General features: G+C 49.5%; 1 protein-coding gene across 2 annotated transcripts; it reads left to right on the top strand.

Annotated features, from left to right (window-relative positions):
- Positions 1–1,497: 1,497 nt before the first annotated feature.
- Positions 1,498–7,011, top strand: LOC124671975 (protein IMPAIRED IN BABA-INDUCED STERILITY 1-like). 2 transcript variants are annotated; one of them, XM_047208285.1, is made up of 9 exons: positions 1,498–2,355; positions 2,882–3,166; positions 3,266–3,583; positions 3,734–3,961; positions 4,792–4,889; positions 5,143–5,251; positions 5,380–5,907; positions 5,988–6,142; positions 6,572–7,011. In XM_047208285.1, exons 1-9 carry the CDS (start codon positions 1,966–1,968, stop codon positions 6,600–6,602), a joined length of 2,142 nt encoding a protein of 713 aa, XP_047064241.1. In that variant the 5' UTR covers positions 1,498–1,965; the 3' UTR covers positions 6,603–7,011. The 2 variants fall into 2 exon arrangements, with proteins under 2 accessions (XP_047064241.1, XP_047064240.1); XM_047208284.1 differs by having other exon boundaries at positions 1,501–2,355; positions 5,140–5,251.
- The last annotated feature ends 8,708 nt before the right edge of the window (positions 7,012–15,719 follow it).

Genomic DNA, 15,719 nt, shown 5'->3' with positions numbered 1-15,719 from the left:
GGATGGATCAACTTCATACAATAAAAAGTGAGTAAAGATTTTTTTTGTTTCATGTGGTGTGATTAGTTCCAAAAGGATAATTAACTGCACAAGAAATCCCCGATTTGTTTGGTTTAGTGGTTTTTTCAGTTCTTACCATTTTTCATGGTGAAGACGGTGCAACATTCGATATAGATCAAAACGGTTATGATGCTTCTAGTGATGGGTGTTGAGTGGCCACGTACCACCCGCACCAACTCCCATTTATTTGTAAAGATATCAAACGTATCTGTTGACATGCTATGTGATTCTTATAGCGCTTTGACACCATTCCTTATGTAAATGAAATGTTGCCATCATACAGGAGTTTTTTTTTCTTCACACCAAATTTGTGTTCAAAGCACTTGAAAATATCAACATTGTTGACGGTCACGGAAATATGTTTCCATCACAGGTATAATATGTTTCTACACATATAAAGGTTTGAATAGGTGTTAAATGATTGTTGGAAACAAATCATAATTTATTCGTATAGATATCAAACATATTTGTTGACATGCTTCGTGATTCTTATAGTGCTTCGACACCACTCGTTATGTAGATGAAATATTGCCATCATGCAAGAGAGTTTTTTTTTCTTTACACCAAATTTGTGTCCAAAGCACTTGAAAATAATACTCCACATTAATATGTTTCCACCACAAATACAATATGTTTCCATCATTCCACAGAAACACACACATAAATGCTTGAATAGGTCATAAATGATCGTTGGAAACAAATCACAATTCACCTGATATTTCCAGGAAAATGCGGGATTCGATGTGATCCGTGGAAGTTGCAATATCATTACGAACGGAAATCTGTTGCTCAATCAATCAAATCAGAAGGACTCCCACGTACACGTCCAGGAGCACGGGGCTACAGATACGTCCTTGGACGCCGATCCAGCAAATCGCGATATGTACCCATAAAAAGGAATGAAATTTGCGAAGAATGATCGGAAAAATTATTAGACGATGGAGATGGAAACCAGTGGTACTCTGCTTGCGTACATGCAGTGCAAGCAGGGACCGGTCGAGTCGAGTCTGTCAGCACCACCGAACTCGGCGCGCAGACGTGCTGGGTACTCAGTCACGGGCACAAGCACAATCACACCGGCACGTACGGCCATGACCCCGCCCGAGGTTGAAGATGGAAGGAAAAGAGGCAGCAAGAAATAAAGAGTTGCTGGGGCCGGATTCCCGCTAATCTCGCTACTAGTACAAGAATGGCCGCGGCGGAGCAGGGGAGAGGAGAGGCGAAGGCGACGACGCCCCGACAAAGCGAGCAAAAAGCGTGCGAAACCCCTCCTCGCTCGCCTTGGACCATTTAAAGCCCCATTCCCACCTGCGATTCCGCCCCCACTCCCCTGATCATCAGGGGAAGCTTTCTTCCTCCCCTCTCTCCCTCCCTCCACCCCGCCGTTTCCCCATCTGTCACTCCGGCGAGCCGACGCGGCGGCGGGTGTCGAGCGAGACACCAACGCCACGGTTATGGCCCCCGTGCCGGTTCTTGGTCTGATGTTGGTGATTCCGGCGGCTTCTTGATTGATCTGTCGCTCGCTCGCTGCGGAGGTAGCTTTCCCCGGTTTTCTCGTGCTGCCGCCCTCCCTGTCAATCACGGTTCCTTCCGCGTCTGCAAATACATCTGTCTCCATCTGTCCAACTCGGCGGAGCAGGCGGCGACCGCCAGGGTCTCCCTCCCTCTCCACTTTCTGTTCGGTGGTGGCGAGCGTCGTCTAAATCGCGCCATTTATTACTCTCCAGGTCAATCCCGACCCGCTCTTGACCTCTGCCGTGCCTGCCCCGTGACGACCACGCCTTTCGCCGAACCCCCAAAGTCCTCTCGATTCTTTCTACTCCCCTCGGTTCATCAAATGCGGCAGTGAGGAGCTCGAGAGCTCGCCGTGTTCGGTGGTAAGCTGGTACTGCGCCGCCGGCCGCGATGGGCTGCGTCGCGTCCAAGAACGGCGGCCCGTCCAACCCGGCGGCCGACTCGTCCGGCGCCGGCGCGCGCCGGGGCAGGAGGCGGCGCCGCGCGCTGGCGCCGGAGCCCGCGCAGAGGTCGCTCTCCGTCTCCGCCTCCTCCCTGCGCAGCTCGGCGGCAGCGGCGGAGAGGCTTCTGGAGAAGAAGCACGACGCAGAGGAGCCCGCTGGGAAGGCCGTCGTCTCCGTGGCGGCCGCGTCCCGGAGCTTCCGCCTGCGGAGCCTCCGGAACAGCCTGGAGGGGGAGCAGGTGGCGGCCGGCTGGCCGTCCTGGCTCAGCGCCGTTGCCGCGGAGGCCATCCAGGGCTGGATCCCTCTCAAAGCCGACAACTTTCAGAAGCTCGAGCAGGTACTCTGCTTGCTTTCGTTTCGCTTCATGTTCTCCTTCCAATGGATTCGATTGATTTTCTCGCGGGTCGTTTTCCATTGCAATTATTGTTTCACGCGTATGAAGAAGTTTTGGAATGAAGATCGTTAATTGATTTCGTATTTGTCTTGACTAATGATTTGTTGGCATCTTTATACTCTAGAATATCTATTGTACTTATGTGTTTGTTATATTTTGTTGGGTGGTGGATAAGTACACGAAGACTAGTAGTACTACCAAAGTTTGGTGTCCCCTTCTATTGTTTGTTATGCTTTGCTGGTAGGAAATTATATGCTTCACTCGTCTTGTCAACTTGAAAACTAGGTGGGTGAAGCTGTGGATTAAACGAGGAAGTTTTCTCTTGTGCTTTTTTTTGTGATGTGCACTTTCTGAACCTGCACCTTTTATCTCGAAATTTATTCATGAAGTTTCGTTTGACGCAGGGTTGTTGTGTGCCTCATAGGGACTGACAACGTTTTGTGGTTGTTCTGTATGTCTGTATGTGCAGGTTGGGCAAGGCACATATAGCAGTGTTTTTAGGGCACGGGATCTTGACACTGGAAAGATTGTTGCACTGAAGAAAGTGCGGTTCAACAATTTTGAGCCAGAGAGTGTTAGATTCATGGCACGAGAGATACAAATACTCAGAAGGCTTGATCATCCAAATGTCATGAAGCTGGAAGGCTTGATTACCTCTCGGTTATCATGCAGCCTTTATCTAGTCTTCGAATACATGGAGCACGATCTCGCTGGACTTTCTTCCTCACCCGACATCAAGTTCACTGAAGCACAGGTATGCCCATTATGAATGAAGTGTATTTGATTCCGACCTTTCAACTTTTACATTACATTATGTTGACCTTGACATTTTTCCTGATTCTCACTATTGTAGGTTAAGTGTTACATGAACCAGTTACTGTCAGGACTGGAGCATTGCCATTCACGTGGCATTCTTCACCGTGACATCAAGGGTGCCAATCTCCTTGTCAATAATGAAGGAGTTCTAAAAATAGCTGATTTTGGTCTTGCTAATTACTGTGATCCAAGTAGAAACCATCCTCTGACCAGCCGGGTTGTTACACTGTGGTACCGACCGCCTGAACTATTGCTAGGTTCAACTCACTATGATTCAGCTGTTGATTTATGGAGCGCAGGATGTGTCTTTGCTGAGTTGCTTCGTGGGAAACCGATCCTGCAGGGAAGAACTGAGGTAATTAATTAGCACATCTTGTTTTATGATTTAGTTATGCCTTCTATAACTCACTTTTCCCAGATATGGTATGTTTCTACCTATCCCGGTTTAGACTAAGGTGTTGCAGGATATATGTTGACATGACACAACTTTGCTTTCATGTTTCAGGTGGAACAGTTGCATAAGATTTATAAGTTATGTGGCTCCCCTGCTGATGCCTATTGGAAGAAGTCGAGGTTGCCTAATGCAACAGTATTCAGACCTCACTGTCCTTATCTAAGTACCCTTCGTGATGTTTTTAAAGAGGTGCCGGAACATGCATTGAGTTTACTAGAAACTCTTTTGTCGGTGGAGCCATACAACCGTGGCACTGCATCATATGCTCTTGCATCTGAGGTAAGATTTCATCATGTAATATATATATTCCTTTTGTACGTGTAATGAACTAATGATGAAATATTGAAAGACCTAGCGTGTATTGAGTTCTAGAGTTGCAGTAGCCAGTTTCTACTTTTATCAAGTTTACTACTCCCTCCGGTTCATATTAATTGACTCTAATATGGATGTATCTAGAACTAAAATGTGTCTAGATACATTCATATTGAAGTCAATTAATATGAACCGGAGGGAGTACTAATTTGATCCTGCCTTTTCCCTTTGCTATCCCTCGGAATAGTATTCTTGCACTCTTCAAGGTAGGAAATAGTAACGCTAGTGCATTGTAGATATTTTAAGTTATAAATTACTACATATATGGGAATATCCAATTGTAATCTTAGATACAGAATTTTCATGCAACAAGGGTAACTATTATTGTTAGTGTGACTATAACTTGCATCTTCCGTATATTCTTACATGGTGTTATCATATGGCGAAGAAGTCCTTAGGTTTAGTGTGAGGAAAGTAAGTATTATTTTCCATAACTTATATTATCTTTATGTAGCATTGGTGTCCATACCATTGTGTCCCACTGCTTCCTGACAGCAGCCACCGAATGCTGGAAGGAGTAATATTGTGTCCCCAGTTGACTTCCTTTGTATGCAGTCATGCTGCCATTTTGCCTTTTTGTGAATACCCCTTGTCTAATGTAGCGTGTCATTTCTAGCATCCTTGTTGCGAGTTAATCTTACTTATCTCAATTGCAAATGTAAGATTGGCTCACTGAATCAAATAACTACAAAAATAACTTATGTATATCATGTTTTTTTCTTTTATTACTGGAACAGTTTTTCCGGACAGAACCCTACGCATGCGAACCCTTAAGCTTGCCTCAGTATGCACCCAACAAGGAGATGGATGCAAAGTTACGAGAAGAGAGACTCAGGTGGGCTTGTTTAAATGTGGAACCATTATTTTAACAGAAAATAAGTCCTAAACTTGTAGCATTTCTTATCAAGTACGCTTTACTATTGATTCTTAAGGGTATGCTTCATTAGTTGTAAAGGACTTCTCGTAAAAAAAGTTGCAAAGGACTTCCCGGCACAACAACATTTCTCTCGTTGAAAGTTAAGCAAAAAATATGTGGTGTTTGTTCTAACACTTAGCAACCTTATTTTTCTTTTGTTTCTTTTCAGAAGAAAGGCCAGTAGCAGAGGCCATCGCCCAGAAGCATCAAAGAAGTCATCGAGGCTAAGTAGAGCAGAAAGAGAACAAAGTGCAGTCAATAAGCAAAGCGATTGCAGAGAGGTATACTTTTTTTTATGGCAGGAAGCATTCACTAAATGTCAACAGCAGATCTATCTGGCAAGCTGTATAAGATTTCTATGTCCATGATACTATTGATAAAATTTCTTCTGAATTTCTTCTTCATTCAGGTTCCCAAAGCAAATGTAACTAAGGATGGTGTAAGACACGTTAGTACAAAATTAAATGGTGATGCTAAACTACTTGCAGATATACAAAGAGTGTCCACAGCCCAAGTTAAAGAAAGGGCTAGTCATTTTAAGAATGATTCGGTAGAAGAAATCCCTTTCTCTGGGCCCTTGATTGTTTCATCATCCAGTGGCTTCGCATGGGCCAAAAAACGTGATGGTTGCTCTTTTACCAGATCACGGACCAGATCTAGTTCAAGAGACGACTTCACTGCTGAGGTAGGTCGGGATAATAAGCTACAACTTAAAGAGAACGCTGGCTTGAAGGAACAGCATAACAGAGATGTGCAAGTAGCACGTGTCAACCCCAGGGTCCAAGAGCCTCATGAGGTAGCAAATCGCGCAGTTCTGAAGAAATGGTCACAGTTAGAGCATCCAGATTCATTTGATTCTCGCGACACATACCACTCCCAGAAATTTTCGAATGCAATATATCTTGGGGATGCTCTCTCATCCAAAAATAGCATGAAGGTAAGGCATTGGTTGATTTGATAGTTTACGCGCTTTCATATTAAGAAAATTGTAAAATAGTGTGCTATTTGAAATTTCAGGACCACGATCATGGAGAGAGGGTTGAATATTCAGGGCCTTTAATGTCCCAGTCCCACAAGATTGATGAACTGCTAGAGAAACATGAGCGCCACATTCGGCAAGTAGTCCGAAAATCTTGGTTTGGAAGAGATAAAGTTGTTTCAGAAATTAATAGGTACTTGTCAAGCGTACTAAATACTCTAATTTTCATTGTTCCCTTTCTGTTTATTTATGCTATTTTGTTGAGATTATTCATTGTGGATCTGACATTTATGAAATGCCAATCAATATATACTACAAATTACACTTTACAGTAGTCAATCATATTCAAAATTTCGAAATGCCAATTCTTTTGTCTCACTGTAGTAGTTCTTCCTAGGATCTTCACTAACCTAAAAGAACCGCTTTTTGACATATACAAGACGGCAACAAATAACCATAATAGCATGTCATGTGTGCTTCTCTTCAACTGTGTTAATGTCTTCTAGGTTTGTAGTTCTAGGATGCCAAACTGAGATTTTCCAACTCATCTGCTTCGTGCTCTTTATGATAATTTATCAATGTATGAACTGCATTTGATGGTTGCATGGTCATATGGTAACAGGAAGAAAGCAACACAAGTGAGGAAAGCTTGACCGTTTGCTTAAACGGAGAAGAGGCGCATGGTACATGTATATAGTGAAGGCTAGAACCTGGCGCGGCGTTTGACGATACATTGTTAACCTGAAGACCATTACTGGGACTCTGGGAGAATTATGCTTCCCAGCTCACAGCAAAATCGTGCTTAATACTTCCACTGGAGAATAATTCTGGTACAATAGATTCCTGGAAGATCGAGATGGCTGTGCCATATCTTTGTATTCTTCCTTTGCACATTTTCATGTTTAGGAATAACAGGCTACGAGTGGTTAATTTTGGGTAGGTTAAGTTGAACCAGTCAGGCATGTGTGTAGCTGAATCAATAACCACCACACCATGGTGTGGTAAATCTTGTATAGCTATCCCTCTGCTAAAGAAAGTAAAATCAAAGATTTACTGATCTAATGATGATGGAGATGTAGTCACTTTGGTTAAGTAAAAATTATGGATTTGTTTCCCTAAAAGAACCTGGAATTGTTCTGACTTTCACTAAGATAACTGAACCTTTAAACTTTCAACCAAAACTTTGAACGACCTCAATCAGATCCGAACCAGCTTTCAGCCAAATTTTCCGCTTTAAGAAATCAGCTCTATCAACTTTTAAGTCTAAGAAGTCGTTTGGTATCTATTATTTGGGTCTGGAATCCTAGAATTCATTTTGAAATTCTATAGGTGGGTTGTTTGGTTGCCACAGAATTGGTATCATTTTATTTAAGAAATCCAGCAAAATGACACCATGGGTAAACACAATTCCAAACTGAGACCTGTCATTTGTGTTTCTCTATGGAAGCTATTTACAAATTCAATATTGAATTCTGCTGTCATTTGCAATTCCTGTGTCAACCAAACAAGTGTCTATTTCTGAAATTACAATGTAAATAAAATAAATACATATATTTATTTTAAAATGCTACAAACGAAATGTAAGCATGGCTTCCAAACACCTTCTAAGAGTTCTCTCCGAGTTTCAACGTTCTTTTCTGCAATGAAAGCATATATTTGGGCTGCCTCCACAGCCTTGTTCAGCCCGGATGGTGGGCCCAACATCATTGTTGAGACTAAAGATTACCGGCAGTGCTCGATAATTAGCAAATAACCATATATCGAGAGGGCGGGGCAGTAATCCAGTGGTTGGATCACAGTGGCGCACTTGGGCAACTAAATACCGAATTACCTTCGTCCCATGAAACTCGTTGAATTTGTATATGACTAGATGGTTGGCCTCGTTTTGCTCAATTGAGCATAATCAAAGAGGGGCATGAATTGCTTAAAGAAAAAAAAAAGGGAATTGCTTGCAGTTTTTTCGATAAAAGGAATATATTAATATCAACATATATCAGTTACATCCAACCTCTGCAAGAACACACCACTCTAATGGCACTACGGATGCACACAGCCAAAAATAGAAAAGAAAACTAAGAAACAAAAGCCCCGCTACAGTATCTCGAGCCTAACAACAGCAATACATCCACCACCAAGACAACACCTGAAATACAGACTCTCAAAAAACGACGCATTCAAGAAGAGAACAATGCTCTAACACCGTCGTCGCCCGATCAAAGATTTTAGGTTTTCACCCTGAAGGTAGTCTCCGCTCTCAAAACAATGCTTCCAACAAGGTCATTGCCAGACACAACCAGTTAATGCTAGACCTTGGGTTTTCACCCTAAAAGGTAGGACTCTGAACTTCACCTGTGTTGTCGCCCAAACTTTCATACCGCTGTTGTGAAGCCCGGAACACCAAGCAAGTCCATCAACAGCGCGTAGACTTGAACCTCCCTTAGCTAGTCCTCCCATCCGGCCTTCATGAAATTCTCTTCTTCCGACTTTCATCATGGATCCATAGTCACTTGATGTCAACACAGAAAAAGAGCTTCGCGTCGCTCCCTCTAGAACCAAACGGTCGGAATAAAAGCATAGGTGCGCGCGACCGAATACCACCCGATCCAGCGAACTCCGGACATAAGATGCACTGTTCCATTCGCCGGCGGAGCCTTCCGGAACTCATCACTCTGGCTCGATGAAGAAGATCAACATCCAGAAGGTCTTCGTCTTGGCGCGTGAGGAACCCTAGGACCACCGCCTTTACACAGGCCGAGCCCCCACGCAAACGGCCATCCTCGTCGCCTGTCACACCGAAGATCCGGCAAGACGAACGACCCTGGGGTGCGGGAACCAGCAGGCTACATAGTCGCGATCAGGCCCTGGTCGCGCCGCCACCGGCTGCACTGAGGCCTCCACCGGCAGCAACCATCGAGGACCGTCGCTGCCGTAGCGCCTTCTCCGCAACCCTCCACCGCCCTACGCACCTCCGCGCCGCAACAGTACGACGGGCCTAGGTGGGGGACCTAGACCCGCAGCAAAGCCACCGCCATCCAGCGAGTAGTGTCGCCGCCGCCAGGCTGGGGACGCCGCTCCAACCTCTGCCAACGCCGAAAGTCGCCGATGCCGCCCCAGCCGCACCGAAGAAACGTCGTCGCTCCTCCACCCTAGCACCTTCAGCGCCAGGGGCCGCCGCCACCGCGGCAGATGCCGGCAGCAGCGGCGGGTGGGAGTCTGCTCGAGGGAGGGGGTGCAGTGGTTGGGCTTGGCCCCTCGGCGGAGCCCTGGGAGCGCCACGTGAGGGAGGTTCTTTAAAATGGGGAGAATTTCACTTCCCGGCCTCTGCACCAACCAGCGATGCACACAACCATTTGGCATCAGTACTAAGATTTTTAATCTTGGTTAACATTAAAACATAGTTCTCAAGATAAATTGCATGAGTACCAGGACCAGCGTGGGCCTTAAGTATAAATATGAACCTAAATTCGATTCCGTGAGGATTTGAATTCAGATGCTAGGTTTGTACATCCATTCCCCCAGCCAGTTGAGCTAAGCTCACTTCCCGGGAATTGCTTGTAGTAGAATATAGATTCTTTTTAAATGAGTAGAATACTAGAATGCATAGATTAAATGTAAAAGATTGTTTGACACGAGAAAAACGTCTGTGAAAGACAGACGCGCTACGTTGAGGGGAAGGATGGTAGCGTGTTTCTCTCATGCGTCGGGGTAAAATAAAGAAGTGCGGGCGTGCCCCCAGTGTACCGTAGTACACAAGAAAAAGATAGGGAAGCATGCATTTCATTAATCTCTCTTCGAGAAACAAAGTGCAAGTTCCCGAATCAAAGCGCTCCGTGGCCTGCTCGCGCGGCCAACCTGACTATGGCGATTGTGATCTCCTGGTTCCCGGGGTCTCGGAAGGCACCTGGTTAATTACTCCCGCGGGTTACGCCGCGAGACACCTCCGATTAAGCCGTGTGGTCGTCTTCGACGTCTTCGCTTCGCGTTCTCCATGCATGATGTGGTGGTGGTGTGTGTGGGCGGCGGCAGAGCCCGTGTCCTCGTCGGTACACGCGCCGCAAGAAGCATGGCCTTTACAACGGCCATGCCCGCCCTCGCCATCGTGCCTCGTCGGTCTTGACAGCGTTGATGTAGATGTAGTTGGAGTAGCATGGGTTCGCTCAGCTGGGACTTCTCGACGACCAACAGTCTCGTCGGGGTGCGCAAGGGGTATGCCTCGCGGGAGTAAGTTGTCGATGAAGATCGGCATCGGTATGAAACCGACGCATGCTCCCAAGTCGGTGTAGCCAGTACGGTCGGTGCCTCGTCTCGACCTGACGCCAAGTCTATGGCCGTCGGCGTAGACAAGATCGCCGCCCCGCAGGCTCGGGGTAGTGATGTCGAAGGCGTGGTCTCGCCTCATCCTAAGTGGGTGTGGCCGCCTGCCTGAAGTTGCTTCCATGTGGCTAGCAATTTGAACATCACCCCGCCTTGTGTTGCTCTCAAGTTGGTGGAGAAGTAGTTGTTGTCGCTAGACGCGCGGTGATACGCCCGGAGTCAGCGGAACGACGGTCCACACACACGCTAGGTGAAGCGCCTGCTGGGCGTGTCTTTACTATACGGCTGTAGAAGCTTTGGTCGGAGAAGCTCGTCGGATGGAGTCGAGGGTGAGCCAACTGCGCCGCGATGGTCCGACAGCTAGCATGCTCGGCGCCGGCAGATAGCAGCATGGAGGCTGCTTCGTGCACCGGGCCACATACTACGTATGAAAGCATCATACGTGCACGCCTGAGTCCTGCATAGATTTGACTTGGAGAAGACAAGCTTGTCACATCCAAGCTAGTTGCCTAGCCCGAGCAACATCAGTGGTGCTGCCCTTCTTCCGTGTATGAGCTGAAGAAGACGCTCTGAGCCTGACACCAACATGTTGTCGTGGGAGTTGAGAAGATGGCGCTGCTGCACGCCGGCAGCCCCAACACGAACGTCGGCTCGAGGAAGTGAAGTGGATGGTGCCGCGATACGCACCGACTGCCCCGGAGCGGACCTCGTCGTCGCGCCTCCCGGATGTGGTGCAGAGGGTGCCGCGCCGCCCGCGGGCAGCCCGAAATAGGCCTCGTCGTCTTGCCTCGCGGGTGTGGTGAAGATGGCACCGCGTTGCACGCTGACAGCCCCGGCGCGGACGTTGTTGTCGCGCTCCATAGGTGTGGCGGTGATGGCGCCGTGCTGCACGGCGGCAGCCTCGTCGCGGGCGTCATCGTCTCGGCTCGCAGGTGTGGTGTTGATGGCGCCGCGCTGCACGCCGGCAGCCTCGTCGCGGCTCGCGGGAGTGGTGTTGGTGGCGCCGGGTTGCACGCCGGCAGCCTTGGCACAGACGTTGTCGCCGCGTCTCGCAGGTGGTGGAGATGGCGCCGCTCTGCGTGCCGGCAGCCTCGGCACGGACGTCGTCGTCGTGCCTTGCAGGCGCCGTTGAGATGGCGCCGCGCCGCATGGTGGCAGTCACATCACGGACATCGTCGTCGTGTCCCGCAGGAGTGGTGTTGATGGTGCTATGCTTCGCGCCGGCAGCCTCGTCGCGGACGTCGTCGCGCCTTGCGTGTGCCATGGAGTTGATGGCGCCGCGCTACACGCCGGCAGCCTCGTGCGGACGTCGTCGTCGTGCCTTGCGGGCGCCATGGCGTTGACGCCGCGTTGCACGCCGACAGCCTCGTTAAGGTCGTCGTCGTCGCGCCTCGGTGGTGCCACGGAGATGGCGCCGCACGGCACGCCGGCATCCCCGGCACGGATGTCGTCGTCACGCCTCGCGGGTGCCATGGTGTTGGCGCCGCGCTACACGCCGGCAGCCTCGTCAAGGTCGTCGTCGTCGCGCCTCGCGGGTGTGTTGATGGCGCCGCGCTGCACGCCGGCAGCCTCCTCGCGGACGTCGTCGTCGCGCCTTATGGTGATGAAGATGGCGCCGCGCAGCATGCCGGCAGCCCCGTCACGGACGTCGTCGTCACGCCTCGCGGGTGTGTTGATGGCGCCGCGCTGCACGCCGGCAGCCTCCTCGCGGACGTCGTCGTCGCGCCTTATGGTGATGAAGATGGCGCCGCGCAGCACGCCGGCAGCCCCGTCACGGACGTCGTCGTCGCGCCTCACGGGTGGTGAAGATGGCGCCGCGCAGCACGGCGGCAGCCCCGTCACGGACGTCGTCGTCGCGCCTCACGGGTGGTGAAGATGGCGCCGCGCTGCATGCCGGCAGCCTCCTCGCGGACGTCGTCGTCGCGGCTTATGGTGGTGTTGATGGCGTCGCGCAGCAGCCGGCAGCCTCGTGGCGAGCGTCATTGTCGCTGCGGCGGATGGCGTTGATGGCGTCGCGCAGCAGCCGGCTGCCTCGTCGCGGGCGTCGTTGTCGCTGCGGCAGATGGCGCCGGGTTGAGCCGGCAGCTCCGGCGCGTGTACTTCGCTGTTGTCCGCGGATGAGGGCGAGCGACACCGGTCGGCGAGTATGCTGCATGGAGAGGGAGAGTTAACCGTAATTCTCACCGTTTATGAACGCCGGCGTCGTCGTCTCCATGGCCTTCTCCTTGCTCGAGAGCTGCCTCCGGCTGGGCGTCTTCAGGGGCGAGCGCTGTGCGCGAGTCTGGCCTCCGAGGTGTCTTGTGCGTCTCTGCTCTGGTACCTTTCTCCTCGAGAGAGCCTCTGGTGGTTCTCCTGCTGCCTCTTTTTATAGGCAACGGGCGCAGCCGGGTGGATGACGATGGGCTGCCCATTTTTCGAACTTGTTTTGCTGATACTTATCTCGTTGACATACACGTACGCACGCGCTAAATCTTTCACGACAAACGCGGCCGGCCAAACCTGGCGGTGCCAGTACGATGCTCATCCGGCCATCTAGATAGATCAATATATATTGGCCAAAATATCTTTTAGCCGAGACAAACTAATCCGGGTATATTTGTCCCATGCGCTATGCACAAGCCGACCGACGTATGTACGTGTACGTACGTATACTAATCAGCTTAGGCGCTTGTGTATGTTATAGCTGCCTGGACGTGGTCCATGTTCATGTAGGGCTGATGGCTCGACTGATTTACTAGCTCCATGTATGAGTCTAATGATCAGCTCCATACATGATACATGTACACATCTTGCTTGCTTAGAGCAAGTTTACCTTACGCATGAGTCAGTATGCTAATGTACTAAATCTCATTTTCTTTTCTTTCTTTATGCCAATTTGCTAAGCTGTAAAATACTGCTATGGCTTGTACAAAATTGCGTCGAACAAATGCCCCCCACCAAGGTGAGGTCGCGCGCGAAGCAAGTCGGCGTCGGCTTGGTGGAATTTTTCGGCACAACAGATAATTTGTGCAGCCTACGACATACTTTGATGCACTGCTAAGGGTCGGGGTGGTTGATACAGATGATTTTCCAGCTGACGCGAGTGCCGGGCGTTGACGTAGAGGAAGTGTCGCGGCTGCCATGTGTTGATGTAGAGGCAGAGTCGCGAGAGCCGAGTGTTGATGTACATTGGTGCGGGAAGGTACTTCCGCGGACACATTTTGAAGAAAACCGATTGGGATCGTGTGCGATGCCAACCAACCGGCAAGTCTTCTTTCATCTTCATTCCACGGCGAAATAACATGCCATGTCGTGGAGAAATTTTATCAATCCAGCCGGGACCATGTAGCCATCATGGTGCCAGCCGACTAGATTGAAGGGTTTCACAGATTCGCGCTAGCCGCACTGGCGCGCTGCACTGCTCCCGTATCTTCATGTGTTGGTGTAGATGTGCCGCCGCGAAGTCATTGGCGACAACACCGTCCCGGGATTGCCAAAGTAGGTCGGTGTAGACATCTGAAGGTTGTGGCGAGCCCATCATCATGGGTGCCGAGTCACAACTCAACTTGTGAAAGCATGTTCCTGTACTTTCTCGGGCTCGAGGAAACAGGTGCAAGGAAACACGAAGCAAGGTAGAGAGTAACAAAAAAAAACATAGTTTTGGTTTGAGATTTTTTAAAATGTTGGCTTTCCCGTTATACACTAGCTATATGTGTGATATCCGAGAAGGCCGCCGAAGGACTTGTCATTGGGAACCGTCGAAAGACCATGACGATTATATCTTGTCCTTGCGTGTAAGTGTGTGTGGAGGCGCCATATTCCGGAGATGCTTCCGAGAGGCGGTAGACGAGTCATACTCTAGCCCATCATGGTACCGAGGAACCCCACAGCTCAGCATGCCCCCAGCATGATGCCCCACGGACCCAGAGGCTTGGGCATGGTAGCACGGGGCTGAATGGCTTTGGGACAATGGCTTGGGAGTTTCCATGCCTTCTTGAGGGGTGGTGAACAGCTACCCTCCGCCTTCTTCCAATGGTTCCCTCGATCTTCGGGGCCTTTATACTTGATTCTTGGATTTTCTAGATGTTTGCCGTCTTGTGAGGGCTACTTGTACGGGCCATTTGAATGACCATGGTCTCATGAGATTGCTTGTACTTCTTTTGGAGTTTTTGTTTGCTTGAGCTTCTTTGTAATTCTTCTCTGCTTGAACTTTTGGGACTCTTCTTCGCTTTCTTGGGGACCCATCTTGAGAACTTGGAAGGCAACCATTCACCTTGGTGGACTACGAAACCCTCGGGCACTTTATCTGGAGCTTATGGTGGCACGCCCCAGGGTTGTCACGTGGCTCCACACCTAGTCCAACTTGTGTTGAGTTGGGCGGGCGTTTTATGATCTTTCTCCTAAGGTCTTCCCCGGAGCGTGAGCCTCTGTGCGAGAGTGGCACGCCGGGAAGCACGGGACGTGGAGCCTCGGAACGATGAAGTGCCCAAGTAATCTTCTCCACTGCCTCCGGAAGCATACACTTGGTACGTGTCGTTCTTTATGGGTGTGAGAGCCGCTCAACTTGCAGCTTGACACATTGTGCCACCCTCCGACGAGCCCTAGGGTAGCCAAATCATCAATCACAAGCATGGTGTGTTGGGGGAAAGCCATTTTTTTGTTGTTGGACATGGTCCGTTTTAAAATGGGGGAAATAAATATCCATGCCATGCATATAAGAATGCACCATGGATCGAGCCGACCGAGGATTCCCCATTATTAAAAAAAACAAAAAAAAAAGCAATGGAAGAGGCAAATGTTTAGCAAAAATATTTTTTTTAGGAACCTTCCATTGATTGGAGGCATGGGCCGGGCTCCCTGGGGATCGACCAGCTGGTATGCACCCCCGTCGTAGACTTGCTCGATGGCGTATGTTCCTTCCCACTTCGGCTCGAACTTCCCCTTCGTCTTGTGTGTGACAACGATAGGGCGCCTTAGCACAAGGACTAGTTCACCTTTTCGAAACACGCGATGCTTGACGAGCTTGTCGTAGGCTCTCACCATGTTCTGGCGATAAAGCTCCAAATTCTGCAGGGCATAAAGATGCTCCTCCTCGAGGGCATCGAGCTCCTGGAATCGCAGGTGTACCTGTTCGTCCTTGGTGAGTTCATCTTGGATGGCCACCCTTAGCGAGGGTAGCTGGACCTCCAATGGAAGTACGGCTTCACTTCCATAGACGAGGGAGTAGGGAGTAGATTGAGTTGGGGTACGGACTGTGACGCGGTACGCCCATAAAGACTCAAAGAGACGGTCATGCCAGTCTCTTCTATGTCTTGTCACCGTCTTCTTGAGTATCTTGCCGAGCGTCTTGTTGAAGGCTTCAATGGCTCCATTGGCTTGAGGGTAGTAGCCGGTGGAGTAGTTCCACTTGATCTTGTACTTCGCCATGAACCTGTACATCTTCTTGGACTTGAAGGCCTTGGCGTTGTCCGATGTGA

This window comes from Lolium rigidum, chromosome 7, assembly GCF_022539505.1.
Source record: "Lolium rigidum isolate FL_2022 chromosome 7, APGP_CSIRO_Lrig_0.1, whole genome shotgun sequence".
NCBI classification, from domain to species: Eukaryota; Viridiplantae; Streptophyta; class Magnoliopsida; order Poales; family Poaceae; genus Lolium; species Lolium rigidum.
Note: the sequence above shows the minus strand (reverse complement) of the source record. Positions and strands in the feature narration are given on the sequence as shown.

Coding starts and splice junctions, on each gene's coding strand:
- LOC124671975 (XM_047208284.1), top strand. CDS start 1,966: ATGGGCTGCGTCGCGTCCAAGAACGGCGGCCCGTCCAACCCGGCGGCC. Junction 3,962..4,791: donor CATATGCTCTTGCATCTGAG/GTAAGATTTCAT, acceptor TTACTGGAACAG/TTTTTCCGGACAGAACCCTA. Junction 4,890..5,139: donor TTACGAGAAGAGAGACTCAG/GTGGGCTTGTTT, acceptor GTTTCTTTTCAG/AAGAAAGGCCAGTAGCAGAG.